This window comes from Pezoporus wallicus, unplaced genomic scaffold (genome assembly GCF_028554395.1).
Source record: "Pezoporus wallicus isolate ANWC-B61680 ecotype Strahan unplaced genomic scaffold, APGP_CSIRO_Pwel_v1 contig_5958, whole genome shotgun sequence".
Taxonomy (NCBI): Eukaryota; Metazoa; Chordata; class Aves; order Psittaciformes; family Psittacidae; genus Pezoporus; species Pezoporus wallicus.
In genome coordinates this window covers 254,145-268,547 of record NW_026638491.1, presented here as the reverse complement: position 1 = coordinate 268,547, position 14,403 = coordinate 254,145, and the positions used below count along the sequence as shown (strand labels likewise).

The following is a 14,403-nucleotide window of genomic DNA, read 5'->3' as shown; positions in this document are numbered from 1 at the left end:
AACAGATACCTGTAGAATGCAACCAGCCGTTGGTTGCTCAATGGATGGCTTACTAACGAAGAAGAGGTGTTTATGACATGGTTTGGAGACCTGCCTAGAGTTTTTTTCTCAAAAGGAATGTAGTAAAGTCAGATATAGGAATTGCCACTCTGTTGCCTTTTGACTCCCATCACACCCCTATCAAATCAGGAGGCTTAGTCAATATTTTTGCATTTTCCTGTCCCGCTGAGCAGTATTGCAGTAGAACTCCTAAAACCCCAGGCAAGTAAGATAGGTGAAAACCTCACTCTGGTAGATGAACATCAAAAACAACAGAAAAAAAAGGTGCCAGGATAGAGCTGGGTTTAAAACCTGGTTTACACCAGTTCTCTATATTCTATCTAGGCAATCAAATGTGGGGAATGCAGGCGAGCCCCTGCTGAGGTTACACTGGCCTGAGGAAGTCATCTGGTATAAACCTGCCTCTTGGGTGTGACCATTGGCATGAAGGATGAGAAAGTGATGGGAAATAAAGCACCTCTGTTCTGTAGCTCATGTGGAATAGTTGCCAATGACTGTAATCCATGTCTGTAATCTGTAGGGAATATGAGGTTGGTAGCACTCCAGTCTTGCATCTGATTTGCTGCAGAAGAGGCAGCTCAAGGCAGGCAGTGCCCACTGTCTCTGTCCACCAAAGCAGAGTCAAACAGTGCACATTGAGACCCACTTCCAGTGTTTAGACTGTAGTGGAGACTGAATATGCTACAGCATCTGGGATACCTTCTCATAATTTAGTGACTGTATAGGAGCTAATGTACCTCTTTCGGTGCTTGGTTTGTTTCTTTTTTCCCACAAAGATATTTTAAACCTTTATACCACTTGATTTTTAGCTAATTCTTCAATATGCCTCACTCTTATTATATTTACAGAAAATACATTATCCACAGACTGACTTTTGCAGGTGTTACACTGCTAAGGCAAGATGGACTTGCCAGCATAGCATATGCTGGGGTTACATTCTGTATGTAGCCTACTGATTCTCTGAAGAGTCTGGCAGATATGATCCTGAACAGAGGGGAAAATATGAGCTCAAATTGGCTAATGTGCTTCTCAGCCTAACTACTGGAACATCCAACACATGCTCCCAAAGCTGCTAAGTTTCTATTTAATTCCTTTGCAGGTCATATTTAGCAGACGATTTTCCTTGCAGGTTGCAATGCTAGTTGGAACCTAACCTGACCATTTAAGTGCAACTGGTTTTCTTTGGAACCTACATCAGATTGAAGGAGAGGATTGTTTCTTTCTTTCTGCTTTCTGACCTCACAGGGGTTTGGGTTTTGTATGTCTGTGTGTGCCATCCCTCATTTAATGGGAGCAAAACAAAAAAGTAGACAAGCAGCAGACTTCCTTGCAGGGAGTTCTCCCCATGCTCAAGTTTGGATGTATCCCTCTGCCATTTGCCTCCACCTACTCCTTCATATTTTCTCTTGTCCTTCGTTCATTTGTACTCTGTCCTACAGCCAGCTACTTTAAAGGCAAAAACAAAAACAAAAAAAAAGGTCCTCTTTTTCTCTTTTTCTATGTTCCTCTCCCAGGCATGCTTGTCATTATGTTTGCAGGCAAAACAAAGAAAAATCACTCACTCAGTCACTCCCTCTGCAGCTACCCTGAAGTGAACTCAGTTGTTGGTTCATTGGGATTTAGAGGTGCTGCATAGTGGGCACATCTCAAAGGGTTCACTTCCACAGACTGTACTTATTTTTTTTAATAAAGGTGTTGCAGGGTTGGATGTGAGAACATAGATAAGTTCATTTGGGGGGGGGTGGTTTTTTTTTTGTTGTTGAGATAACATTTTTCTAGTATAATCAAGGCATATTAATAAGTAGTAAAAATGAATATACAGTGTGTATGTGCTGCTTAATATAGGAATTCAACTGTTGCTTTTCCCCCCCACATCTTTCTAATGTTACCCTGAGCATAGTTTTTTCAGCTTTGTGATCTTTGAGTTAGGCTGCTGGGCTTTTCTTGTTAGACACTCACTGGTCTCTAACACCATTCCCACAGCTCCTTAGCAGTATTACTTATTGTTGCTTTTCTTGGGATTCATTGTCGGTATCTCGCGTCTTTTGCTTTCATGTTTTGGCTTGCAAAGCCTGGGAATTTTTCTTGGAATAGATCTTTGCTGCTGCTAAAACATGCCTTTTACTCATTGCATTCTTTATTAACTGCAGAAGGCTTTATTGATAGGTAAGCTCTTTTTCTGTTCATGTAAGAAGTAAAGTAATTGGTTGGTTTCTGAATGACTAGTTTTATTGTCCGTCTGTTTTAAGGAGTGAAATGCCAATGCCAATGGAACCTGAAATGGCAATGCATGCTTGAAAATATTTTCAGTATCCTATGTTCTTGTTTGGAACTTTCTAATTTTTCAAGACTTTTACTTTTCCATAAACTGACTCTGGCTACCTATAGGTAGTCTTCCCCCTCTTCTAGAAATACCCTTTCTTTTTATGTTAAAATAAAAAAAAATCAGGGGAGGGCTGAGAGGGCGGGGTTAAAGCAAAATATAGGTAAGGCTGGAAAATTGTCTATCTTGGTAGAGCAGGTTGCTGCAGTGCACAAGAATATTAAACCATTGAGAACTTTAAAAGAGAACTGGCTGTTAAAGTGTGCATTTGGATGTTAATTGTATAAGGTAATTGAAACTTAGTTACAGTCAATTCAGTAGCATTGCGCTTCTCTTCTCAAATTACAGGTGAGTGTTCTTACAGACCAAGTAGAAGCTCAAGGAGAGAAAATCCGGGACTTAGAAATCTGTCTTGAGGGGCATCAGTTGAAACTGAATGCTACAGAAGAAATGCTTCAACAGGTAAAAGTCTGGATTGGGAAGCTTCTTGCATAACCTCCAGCAGAGGGGTGAACACACGTGGTCAGCTTGTCTCTGTGTGTGAGTGCGTTTAGCAACGAGATAAAATGGGGAAAAAATGTCTCTTTTATTGTTCTCTTGCTGCTTTGTACCTTTTCCCCCACCCCCAATAAATGTTTCTTTGTTTTCCTGTTGCAAAAATGTTTTACTGCTGGTTGCATAATACTGTACGTGGCAGCATGTAAAATGAAACTATTGTGTCTTATTTGTACTGTGTTGACGAACTACATTTGGACATGACTGTTGAGTAACTGGTTAGGCAGGTTAAATGTATCTAATGTATGTAGGAGTTATACAATTAAGAAGTTTTATTTAAATATTGTCTGGTTTTGTATGGCTTTGAAGTTGAACATGTAGTAAGTTGAAATGAGTTACTGTATCAAGTTTGGCTTTATAACCATTTTAGCTTAATTTAGGAGCTTTCCACTTATTTTTGAAAGAAAATTAGTACATAAAGTGCACTAAAATTTAGTGCACATTTGAATTGACAGTTTCAGGATATTTGATTTAATTTTTGCTTATTCACATTATATGTTGAGGGAGCAGAAGAAATGCTAAATTACATACCTTACATGTCATGTGTTACTGCAGAGCTGGTAGGTCTGTTGATGCAAAAGAACTTTCCCCATGCAATTTTCTGATTTTATGGATGCAGATCATGTGCTGGTAGTACAGTACATAGTTATCAAAAATAGATTTGAAACTGCAAATAACCCTCAAAATCTATACCAGAAATTTGCAAGGATAGATAGGTAGAACTTACTTCCTTCCTTACCCGAAATGTTGTGTTATAAATTTACTATTTTCATCTATGTTAAATATACAAGTTTTTTCATGAACTGATCATAGCTTTAAATTATGATAAAGATCCCTATAATATGTATGCTAACAGTGGCAGTTTCTATAAGAAAAACTTGTATGCTAACCCTTTTAAAGTTATAATTCTCGAAGCTTCTCTAAAAAGAGCACGGACTCACACAACTTCTGCAGCCCAAAATATGATGTATTATAGAAGTTATGTTCTCATATGTAAATGAGGGGATGTTTTTAAAAATGCAGCTAGTGAGTGTATTTCATTTTCCCATGAGATCTGAAGTGAAATTCAAAGAACAGTAACTATTTAAATTATGAAAATCTGTTTTTAAACTTCAGGAAAGCATTCACAATGGCGTAGAAGTTTACTGTTTTAATCTAAAACTAGGTAGTTGTTCTGTGACTTCTGCTAAAAGTGGTTATTGTTTCTGTAACTTAAAATTTTCTGCTCTGATAGTATTCTGAGGAAACCATGAATTTAAAGCCTGATTTAACAGAACACTGAGGCATCTGAAAATAGAATATACTACTGAGATGTACATTGCTACTTCAGTGAAATTTTAATCTACCCATGTGGCATTAGGCATGTGTACAAATTGCTTATGAAGCTGATCCTAAAGTGATAAGCTGCAAAAGTCTGTACTAAAGCTAAAGGAAGTCAGAGAAACTCCAAATATATTTAATATAACCCTTTAATATAACCCTTGAATTTAAATTGTGAGATCACTTTGAGTGGCTGTAACTGTTGCCAAATGGCAGTAACTTCAAATTTGTTTTCTTTTTTGTAACTGAATAGTTGGCAATAAGCTCAAATTTGTTGATTGTTTTGTTCTGTGTCGTACTTTCAAGATCTTGCATTTGAACATAATTTACAGAAATACTGATAAGCTTGCTTGTGGATCACTAAATTTCTAAGTGACTGATCTCTTATGTTTACAGCATATATGATAGCTCAAGTTTGGGTTGGTTTTGTTTTGTTTTGTTTTTTCAAGAGGAAGAATTATGTAGGCCACACCTTGGTAAGCATTTGTGTTTCATTTAATCCAATGAGTTTGTCTCTTTGAACTTTGTACGGAGAGATGCACATACACAAACACATGCTTAGTATTTTAATTTTAGTGAGTGATGTGCTTTCAATAGCTGAACCAAAATTAAAAAATAAATTCAGTGCGGAACTGAGATATTTAAATTTTATTTTCTCACTGGAATGCAAAAAAAAATTGTGTTAACCTTTTAGTTTTGTGAACAGAAAGAAGAACAAATTAATTAAATACTAGAGGGTGATCAGGGAATGGTAGTTGTGTGTTTCTCAGAGAGATTAGATCCCCCAGTAAACAGTAGCATATGGGAAACCCAAGTTAGATCTCTGAAAAGCCCAACAGTCAGAGAAATTGTACACTTATTATGGCTCACAAGAGGACCCTATTTGTCTGTAATTCATTTTGAAGGTTCTTTTTGCAGTTCACCTTGTTGAAAAGATTACCCTCTACAGGGAATGAGTTGAGATTTGGAGACAAGAGAATGACCTGATCGTGTGAAGATTATGACATTCATGTAAGACATGTGGCCAGTAGGCCTTCTTGCAGTCAATTTGTCAAAAGTAGAGTGAGTGTCTGGCCTCAGAGACTTCAATAGACTGATGGATCAGCCAGGTTTTGGGAGAGGTTCAGACTTTCTCAGCCAGCAGTTGCCAGTGTCCTGTAGAAGTGCTCATGACGCTTAGCAAAGAAATGAAAGATGCTTCTGTTGTCACTAAGTTTTTTCAGTGAAAACTATTTAGTGGGCTTTCAAGACAGTTTTTTTTTGTTTGTTTTTTTTTTACAGTAGACTAACTTATTTCTAATAAGAAAAAAATCATCAGCTCTATGTACCTATATAAATACTCTAGCTTTTCAGAAAGACTTCAATTATATTCCTGAGGTGTATGCAAATCCAGTTTGATTTCATGGTTCTGCTTGCTTATTTACAGTATATTAAACTCCACTGATTTTTACCTTAGTGAACTTAAGTCAACTGCTTTTTCACAATGGAAGATGGAATGATAAAGATAATTGCCCTAGCTTGAAAAATCTTTAATACATATTAGTAGAGCTAAGCTAAGTGCAATATGGATCAGCATATTATTTACTTACCTGGGAGAAGTATAACTGAGTCCAGGGTAAGTCTTTTTAATTTCGGGAACTGTAAGAAGAGTGTCTTGATTCTGTGCCCCAAATACTAAAATAAAAAATCATACACTTTAAGGTAATTTAATTATGGTATCTGATAATTCTGCAACAAAAAGGGTTTGTAATGCTACCCTGCAAAATCGTTTTTGCTGAATCTATGCTAGCAGAGACTTGTCCATTTTTTCAGGGTGGGGTTACTGGCTCAAATCCTTCTGGCTTATGATTTATGCAAAAGTTGTTTTGAACCCTGCTACAAAGTGATTGTGGAAACGCTTCTGAAACAGCAGCTAAAATAAACTTTATACCAATTACATAAAATGGCTGTTCAGCATTTAGGGTGGACATCTTGAATGTGGAACAGTAGCAACAGATACTGCTGCTTCTTTGCAGAAAACTCTTTATCACTCAGAGAACGGTGCGGTATCATTCCCTTAGTCAAAATGTGAACTTTAAGAAATTAGTTGAGCCAGTCTGAAGGTTACTGCCACAAAAAGGAGAGGTCCCCATTGTTCTTTCATTCTTCTCCCTGTTCCTAACCATGTGCTTCTGCAACTTATACTGACTTCATGCTCATCAGACTTTTTCCTCAATGAGTCAAAAAAACCTAACGTGGTTTAAAAAAGAAGGGGATGCTTTCTGCTGGGTTACTGAGTTGAAACAGCTCACTGAAAAGGTTAAGGTGCGGCATATAGGTGATGGTGAGATGTGCATTTGACCTAGCTGTTTACGAAAGGAGCCAAGGAAAATACATCTCAGCAGTGTCTGAGAAACAGGATGATCCTATGTGGCAGATGCAGAGATGCCCTAGTGTGCACAGTTACAGATAATACTTTCATGAGATGTGATGCTTATAGTGTCAAACTCAACATTTTGCTTTGGTAAGGATGCTTGCTCCACTACTAATCAGGATAAAGCATTTTTTACCTAGAAGGTGTTTGCATTCTCTTTCTTTAAAAACAAAGAAGGTGTTTGAAAACTCATGAAAGTCAATGGCAAAACTTTAAATCTGTCCTGAAGTATGATTCCGATGTGGGCCAAGGAACATATTTCCCTGATCATCCTTCATTGTAAATGATAAGAGAAAATTTTCTGGGGCATGACTGAGAGCATGACACCAGTTTCATCTCACTGAATTTCCTTCCAGTGGTATCTCTGGCTTTGACATCAAATGTGTAAAGGATATGGAAATGACAGCATGTGTGAATAGTTACTTGCTTTGCTGTTTAGCCCGTAATAATGAATGCCTTTGAAATAAAAAAAAACAAACCCAAACTTCTAGAATTATCCTATGAAAACAATCTGTGCTGTGGCAGTCTATTCCCAGCATTTCAGCTGCTTTAAAATGTACAATTACAGCCAATTTTAGAGAACAATGATGTGTGTGTGTGTCTTGCTCCCAGTTAGTTTGTGGAATTTCAAGTACTTCAGTCAATTTTAAGATTTTTTTATGAGAAGATTGGGACTTGAATGTCTGCTATGTTAGCTTAGGGGAACCTCCTATCAACTCGCTGTCAACTTTTCTTTCATCTGTACTGTGTACAAATGTAGAATAGAATCGGGAAGCATAAGTCACTTTTACTCTATAAATGCGCTTAACCTCTCATGGTAGGGAATCCATGCTGTCAATCTTGACAACTGTGTTAAGTCAGTTTGAAAAGTGAATTTTCTGCACATAAAGATTTCACCTTCACAAATGCCCTTTTAAGTGCATTTCTGATGGTAATTGTTGTAAGAATATTGTTAGTTACCTTTTTTGCTATCCCCATGCTGCATTTGATTTATTTAACAGATCATAGTTCCCATGGAAGTTGTCTGGCATGAAGTAAAAAAGCATGCAGTTTAGTTTGCTTTCCCACTGTGTGGCAGTGTCTTTCCTGTACCTGACCTGTATGAAATCCTAGATGTGGTCTGACTCTGTATTTCCACCTTCCAAATTATTTTTGACACAGAAGTGCAAGAAGCAATCCAGGGGACTCTTGTCAGATAGTTGCATTGTGTAAGTATGATTGTGTCTTCTGTCAAGTAAATACTCTTGCAATGTACAAAGTATTTGGCTTTAGGATTCTTTCTGCCTTAAAAAATACACACAGAAACTGAAATGCTTGATTGCAAACAGGAGTGAATTCCTGTTTCTCGGGTCCGTTTACAGCCAGCTTCTGCCTGGCTGCACGGAGCAGGGGGAAGTGCGCCAGAGAATGCCCTTTGTGAGGCACAATGGAGAAACTTTAAAAAACCCGTGGATTAAAAGAATGCAGGGAGGAGCTGTATTGAAAGTAGAAACTTGAATCCAACACAGTTTACTGTGTACCTGTTCTGGTTTTGCAGTTGTCTTATATTTGGGGGAGCCAGAATCCTGTCTTGGTTGCAGGGTATAAACCTAGTGTGTATCTGTTTGCTTCTCAGAAACTTTGCTGGCCAGCAAAGATCATTCCTTCAGCTTTCAGTTGCCTGAGTTATCTGATCTTAGATGAATTTCAGCACTTGTTTATAGCATGCAGTAACTTCTTGCCAGAAGCTAGCTTAGTGTTTCAGATTTTGAAGCGTGCTCTGTGCTGCTCTGGGGTGAGGCATAAGATTTTCAGTGTGTGCTCCCAAGTTGTGCAGCATATCTACACAGGTGAGCATTACACTGCTTTGTTATTTTACAGTTAATGTAGGCATGAATCTGCTGGTCCAAGTGTATGCTGTTCAAATTGGCAGTGCTGTGGGAAGCTCTGTCCTTTTTTGTTGCTTAATATAATGGACAAATGATGAATTGGAGGGCTGTAATTTACTCTCTGCTACTAACTTGCATCATTTCATGGCGATTACACATGTACATTGCTCTCAGCTGTGTTTTCAGTTAAGCAAATATCTTATTTCTACCACAGCTGACACACAGCACTTGAAATGGGCAGTCCTCGTTAGCAGTGGTTCTTGGTGAATTTTGCTTACCAGGTAGGTAGCATGGTCGGTCTTTCTGTCTTCTTTTTTTTTATTTTAATAAGGATGAAAATTACAGAATTTTTGAGTGTTGTATTTTGTACAGTGCACAAGTGCAAAATGGGATCTTTGGGTTTTTTTTTTCCTCCCACTTGACTAAAACCTTACTTATGGTTTCTCAATCAGTGTATGGCATGATTGTTCCTTCTCTTTTGCGGAGTGCTAAATATCATGGAATTTTCTGTGCTTGCAGCTGACAGCCTAGAAAAGCGTAGTGTCCTCTTTCTAAGCTATTTTCTGTCATGTCTTTTTAATAAGAATTATGTATTTCCAAGACAATGTGCGAGTTATATATATACAGCATACGCCTCAGTTTCATTTGGAATATTGAAAAACATGATTAAATACTTTAAAAGTAGACAGTGTAGGTTTTAAAAATACAGTGGTGTTTTGAAATAGTTTGCTGTTGATTGATCTGTCTGGCACATGCATATTGTAGCTTCTGCATGACTTGTCTTTGTAATTATTCTACTTGAAAATAGGTTTTTCCCTTTAAATTTAAAAGTTTAGTTTTGAAAAGAGAATTTTGAGTAATGAAATTATACTTATAGCACATATTAAAATTAAAACCAGGTATCCTGTTTTATAAAGTTCCCTAGGATATGTTCTATTTCTGTTCTATATTTCAGCTCATTAAGATCCTCCTAAAGCTGCTTCAGGCCAAATTACCATTTTGCCTGTTATAGTATCATTTTTGCTTTAAAACCAATAACATAAATTTGTATTTTCTTTTCTTACAATTGCATATTTATTCTGGCTGAATTCAAATTGCATCATACCACTGAAATACACCATAATTTCTCTGTAACAAAATGGGTCACATTCATAATGAGCTGTTCACTGTGAGCATCTGCTTGAAGATGAAAATAATTGCTTCCAGATGTTACCATTTCAAGAGGGGACATTTACTTTAAACGGCACTTTCTTTCAAAGCAGAAGTTTGACTCTCTAGATGCAAGAGAAATTGTCAGCTGTTTTAAATCAGTGTAGCTCCACTGAAAAGAAGCTAGGGATAGTTAGCTATTTTGTCTATTTTAAGGCAAGAGTTTTATGCCGGTTCACACTGGCTGAGGAGTCTGGTTCTCTATCTTCAGAGCAAACTGCAAAATTTCGTTTGAGTTGACTGAAAAAAAACCCCAAATATCAGGTGCCTTAATGCTCACTACTCAGGTAGCACTCTAGTGTTCACATGGAGCTACTAAACTCAGCATGAGAGGAGTGAGGCATTAGTCCTTATTGCATAACTAAGTGTCAGTTGGGGGTCTATAGAAAAAATAAGGAGTAATGCCAGGTGGTGCGCTGGAAGGGTAGATCTTTCATTGAACTCTAGAGGGATGCCATGTCTCCTTGCCTTATTCAGAAATCTTCCTGTTGTATCATGGAATGCCATGTCAGTGTCAAAAAACCCCAACTTCTAAATGATATTTCAGTTCAACAGTGAGTAGAGTCTGACCGGGGCCAAGGTCACCTCACCCTGACAACCTTTTTGGTGCTCAGTGGCCTTATTTCATATTAAGGTTCTCATTTATAGGTATGTCTTTATTTTCAGAAGTCTGATAAGTTCACAGCTGTACAGAGCCTGTTCCAGTCTGGATTGGAATGTGCTGCTATGGATCTTAGGCAAATTAGCATCTTTCTGGAAGATAGAGGAGTTACTTGTAATTAGAATTGTAATTTGTACTCACCTTTGTAGAAAGCAGCTACTAGAGAAATTTCATTAGGTAACTGCCTCTGAGAGTTTCTCAGTAGAAAAAGGCAGTGCGCTGTCTTTTCCTCATCAGTGCTTGATTTATTTCATTTAGAGGAAGAAAACCCAACCAAATCATGAGACTACATTTCTGTTTGTTTTCCCACCCATACACAAATATCATTGTCAATGTCAGCAGGAATGGCCATGGCACTGGGAATCGTGGGTGGCTTAGATAATTGGTGTTGCAATGCAGATGCAAGTTCAGTACTATTTTTAATTTGAGTAGTATTCCCCACCAGACTAAAATAATTGACTTGTAGAGTAGATTTAGGTTCCAAATACACTTTAACTGTGTAATTTTTTTAATAACCTTTCTGGGTTCTGTGGCTCCAGGAAATGGTCTACAACATACTGTGCAGTTTATGGGAGAGGAAGACATAAGAAAAGTGTGATGGACAGGGCAGTTTCGATCGCTCGGTAACATCAGCATAGATCCAGAATAGCTATGGCAACTTAGGTTAAGTCACTTCTATGTAATTCAAAGCAGAATCTGCTGTGATTCCTCTGTGTGTTTCACATGATGAAAACACTAATGTGAGTTATGAGTTAGCAAAAATTTTTTAACCATTTAGAAACCAGTGTTCTTTTGTAAAAATTATTTAGGCACTGTAAGTATTGATTTTCCAGTAAGGCTTAAAGTCCTGAATGGTTTGGAGGTTTTTTTTCCACTGTTTGAAAATGGAGACCAATAGAAGCATTAACATAAAACTCTGTTATATTTTGGAAGATGTTTTGAAAGATGCAGGGGAGGTCATTACTGAATGTTTTCCAAACACAGTGGTATCACTGGGTCCAAAGTACACATCTCTTTGCAACCTCAAAAACAAACTCAGGGTACACAAGCAAAACTCATGGCCAATTATTTCTACACTGTTACTCAGTCTAGATATTGCCTTTTAGATTCCAGTTTGGGGATACACTTTTTATTCACTGCTGTTCCCTCCACAGTGTACAGTCTTCAGAAGTTACCAAGTACCACATGATATAAACTTCCAAGTACTGCTAGTATTACTGCTGAATTGCTGCATGTCTTTGGCACTCTGTTTTGGTTAGGGTGCTTATTCTGTAATATCCTTTATCAAACAACACATCGTAAGAAGTTCTAAAATGTTTAATTGTAATACTAAAACATAGCTTTTTCTGATGAGTATTTTAGGAAGTAGCCAATTCTTTTGTAATGTGTTGTGTGGCATTATGTAGGTTTGTGTTTGCCTAGCCTTAGTATTGTTTTCTGATTTCATGGCTTGCGTGGGGATTAACTCTGCCATGTGTTTTCCTGAAATATGGCAGAGACCACAGCGGCCTAGCCATTAACATGGGAGAATGTTTGCATGAAAACCTGAGAAACACGCAGTTCAAACAGGTCAAAAAATAGATGCTGTGAAGAGAGGTAGGGAAATGTACTTTAGTATGAATTTGCCAATAATCCTTTTTTTTGTTTGTTTTGTTTTAGTTACTTTTTCTGCCAGCAGCAGATGCTTACATCAGAACTATCTTGCTGCTTTTTTTTTCCATTGTAAAGCAATAGCAATTGTGACTCTAAGAGAATCATTTTGCTTTTGTATTGAAAGCGTTAAACAATGGGGTAGAGGCTTTAGTATGGATCTGCCAATAAATCATGTAGCATTCTGTCAGTGTTCAATTAAATAACCAGAGAAAATGTTCTGCTTTGATTTCAGGAGCTGCTAAGTCGAACGTCGCTAGAGACTCAAAAATTAGACTTAATGGCTGAAGTTTCAGACCTGAAGATTAAACTGGTTGGTATGGAAAAGGAGCAGAGTGAATATGAAGAGAAACAGAACAAAGCTGAGGTGAGTTTCTTTCCTTAGGTTGTTGTCCTTTTTTATCATGTCTCTGGTATGCTGTCATGCACCTGAGCATTCGAGCTGAAATTGGCATGCAGTAGGATTTTCCGTCCATGCCATTGATCCTGTGAATTCAGTGAAGAATATGATTATGCATTTTTGGGATTTGGTTTCTTTTCTCCTCTCTCATTATACTTCCAGAGGTTGCTGTTTGGCTTTAATCAAGGCACAAAGTCCCTTCCAGAAGCATACATTACAGTTGCCATTCACTTAACCCTTTCCTTTTCACATAAGCTTGGCTGGCATGGCCATGTGCAGCCTATGAGAGCTCTTCTATTTCCTCGTTTATGTGGCAGAGAAGACCTGTCAGCCCAGTAGTATCAGTGGTGCCACAAACACTTAGATGATCACCCTTGGTGATTTCAATGCATTCGTGGCACTTGGGAGGGAAGGACAAGGGGCAGGGCATATTCCTCAAATGAGCCTTTCCCCTTGTGGTTACATAATAAATAGTGAAAAAAAAAAAAAAATTACATGCATTGGAGGCAATTCTAATCCTTGTTCCCTTTCATATGCGGAGAGTTCTGGTCATCAAAGAAGCTTTGCTTTTTACCATATTGATTAAGAAAGAATATAAAACAGAGAAACATGAATGTGGAATCGTGGAAATGAGCAGCAGAGGGGAGCTGGGAAGGAAAGCGATTATGAAGAAAGTAATTCATATGAATTGCCATGCGTTGCTCTACTCAATGGTCCTGTAAGGGAACCAACTGACAGAAGGAGGAGCCAACTGGCAAGGGAAGATTGCTAGGTCCAAGAGTCATACATTGCTGACTGAAAAAACTTCCATGTTGACACAGGAGAATTTGAAATCCAGGCAGTGTTAGAAAACTGTTTGATCTCCATAATGCCACTAGTGGAATATTTGAGAAGCATGCATAAGTAATTTACCTGCGGTGACATAATATGTTTGGAGTGTGTTTGGTTTTTGACTTATTTATCCTCAGAAGTTTTCTTTAGAGATCAAAAGATAGCTTAAAGAGAGCAATCCCTGGCAGAGGTTGCAAGCCAGGGAGGCACCAGCTGCTGTTTTTACCATCTATGGCCACCTTGTGCTCTTTCACCCATAATTGTCTCTTACTACCTGAAAATCTAAACAGGTCTGTGCAGCACGTAATTGCTACAGATTGCAGCCTACTCTCAGTAGCCACCTTTCTGAGAAGCCTTCAGCTCTTCCTGGTGTCCAACATGTAATGGAATGAGGGTGCCTAAATTATTGCAGGACATGCAGAGTCAGCCCGACTTCTGGAAGGCAACAGCGGTTTTGAGTGCATTTGCATTGATAGAACTTTTAAGTAGGTCTGGGCCTGTGGTAAGGATGAGGCTATGAGCTGTGAAATTCTTTTGATACTGCAAAAAGGTGTGTGACCCCCTTGGATGGAAAAGCTCAGCGTTATTGGGCCTGGAAGCCTTTGCTGTATTGCTGAGTAATAGGAAATGTTCCTGCTGAGATGGAAAAGGCTTCTAATCTGAGGGAAAAGTTGAGAATCATTGTGTTAAGTATGCCCTGAATTATTAACTATGCCAAGATGTGATTAGATTTCTGGCCTGTTCAAAGTTGCAAACCTGTGTATACAATGCAGGGAAAATGAGTAAGTAAAGCTGTGGGAAATAAACATCATTTCTAGTTTAATTGTTGAGCCATTAAAAAAATTACTTCAGACTGTCCTAAATAAGCATTAATCTAATTTGAAAAGATGAACAGGGATTGCTTTCAGTCAGATTGGATGCTTACTTGAATTCTAATGCTTTAACCCTGTTACAGCTTCTTTTGTTGTAAATTTCACTAATTTTTCAATACAAACACTATTTCAAACATAAGAATGAAATTTATTGATATGTTTCCTTTATAATGTTAGACTACAACTGCTGCTTAAATTTGGTAATAGTTTGAGTGTCTTCCTGAACTTCCTGTCTTCTCTG

General features: G+C 37.9%; 1 protein-coding gene across 1 annotated transcript in view; it reads left to right on the top strand.

Annotated features, from left to right (window-relative positions):
* PPFIBP2 (PPFIA binding protein 2) overlaps positions 1–14,403 on the top strand; it is an 87,322-nt gene that overhangs the window by 40,887 nt on the left and 32,032 nt on the right. The window contains exons 4-5 of the mRNA XM_057410906.1: positions 2,732–2,845; positions 12,295–12,426. Of these exons, the coding sequence (XP_057266889.1) occupies positions 2,732–2,845; positions 12,295–12,426 (246 nt within the window). The remainder of the gene's footprint in view (positions 1–2,731; positions 2,846–12,294; positions 12,427–14,403) is intronic.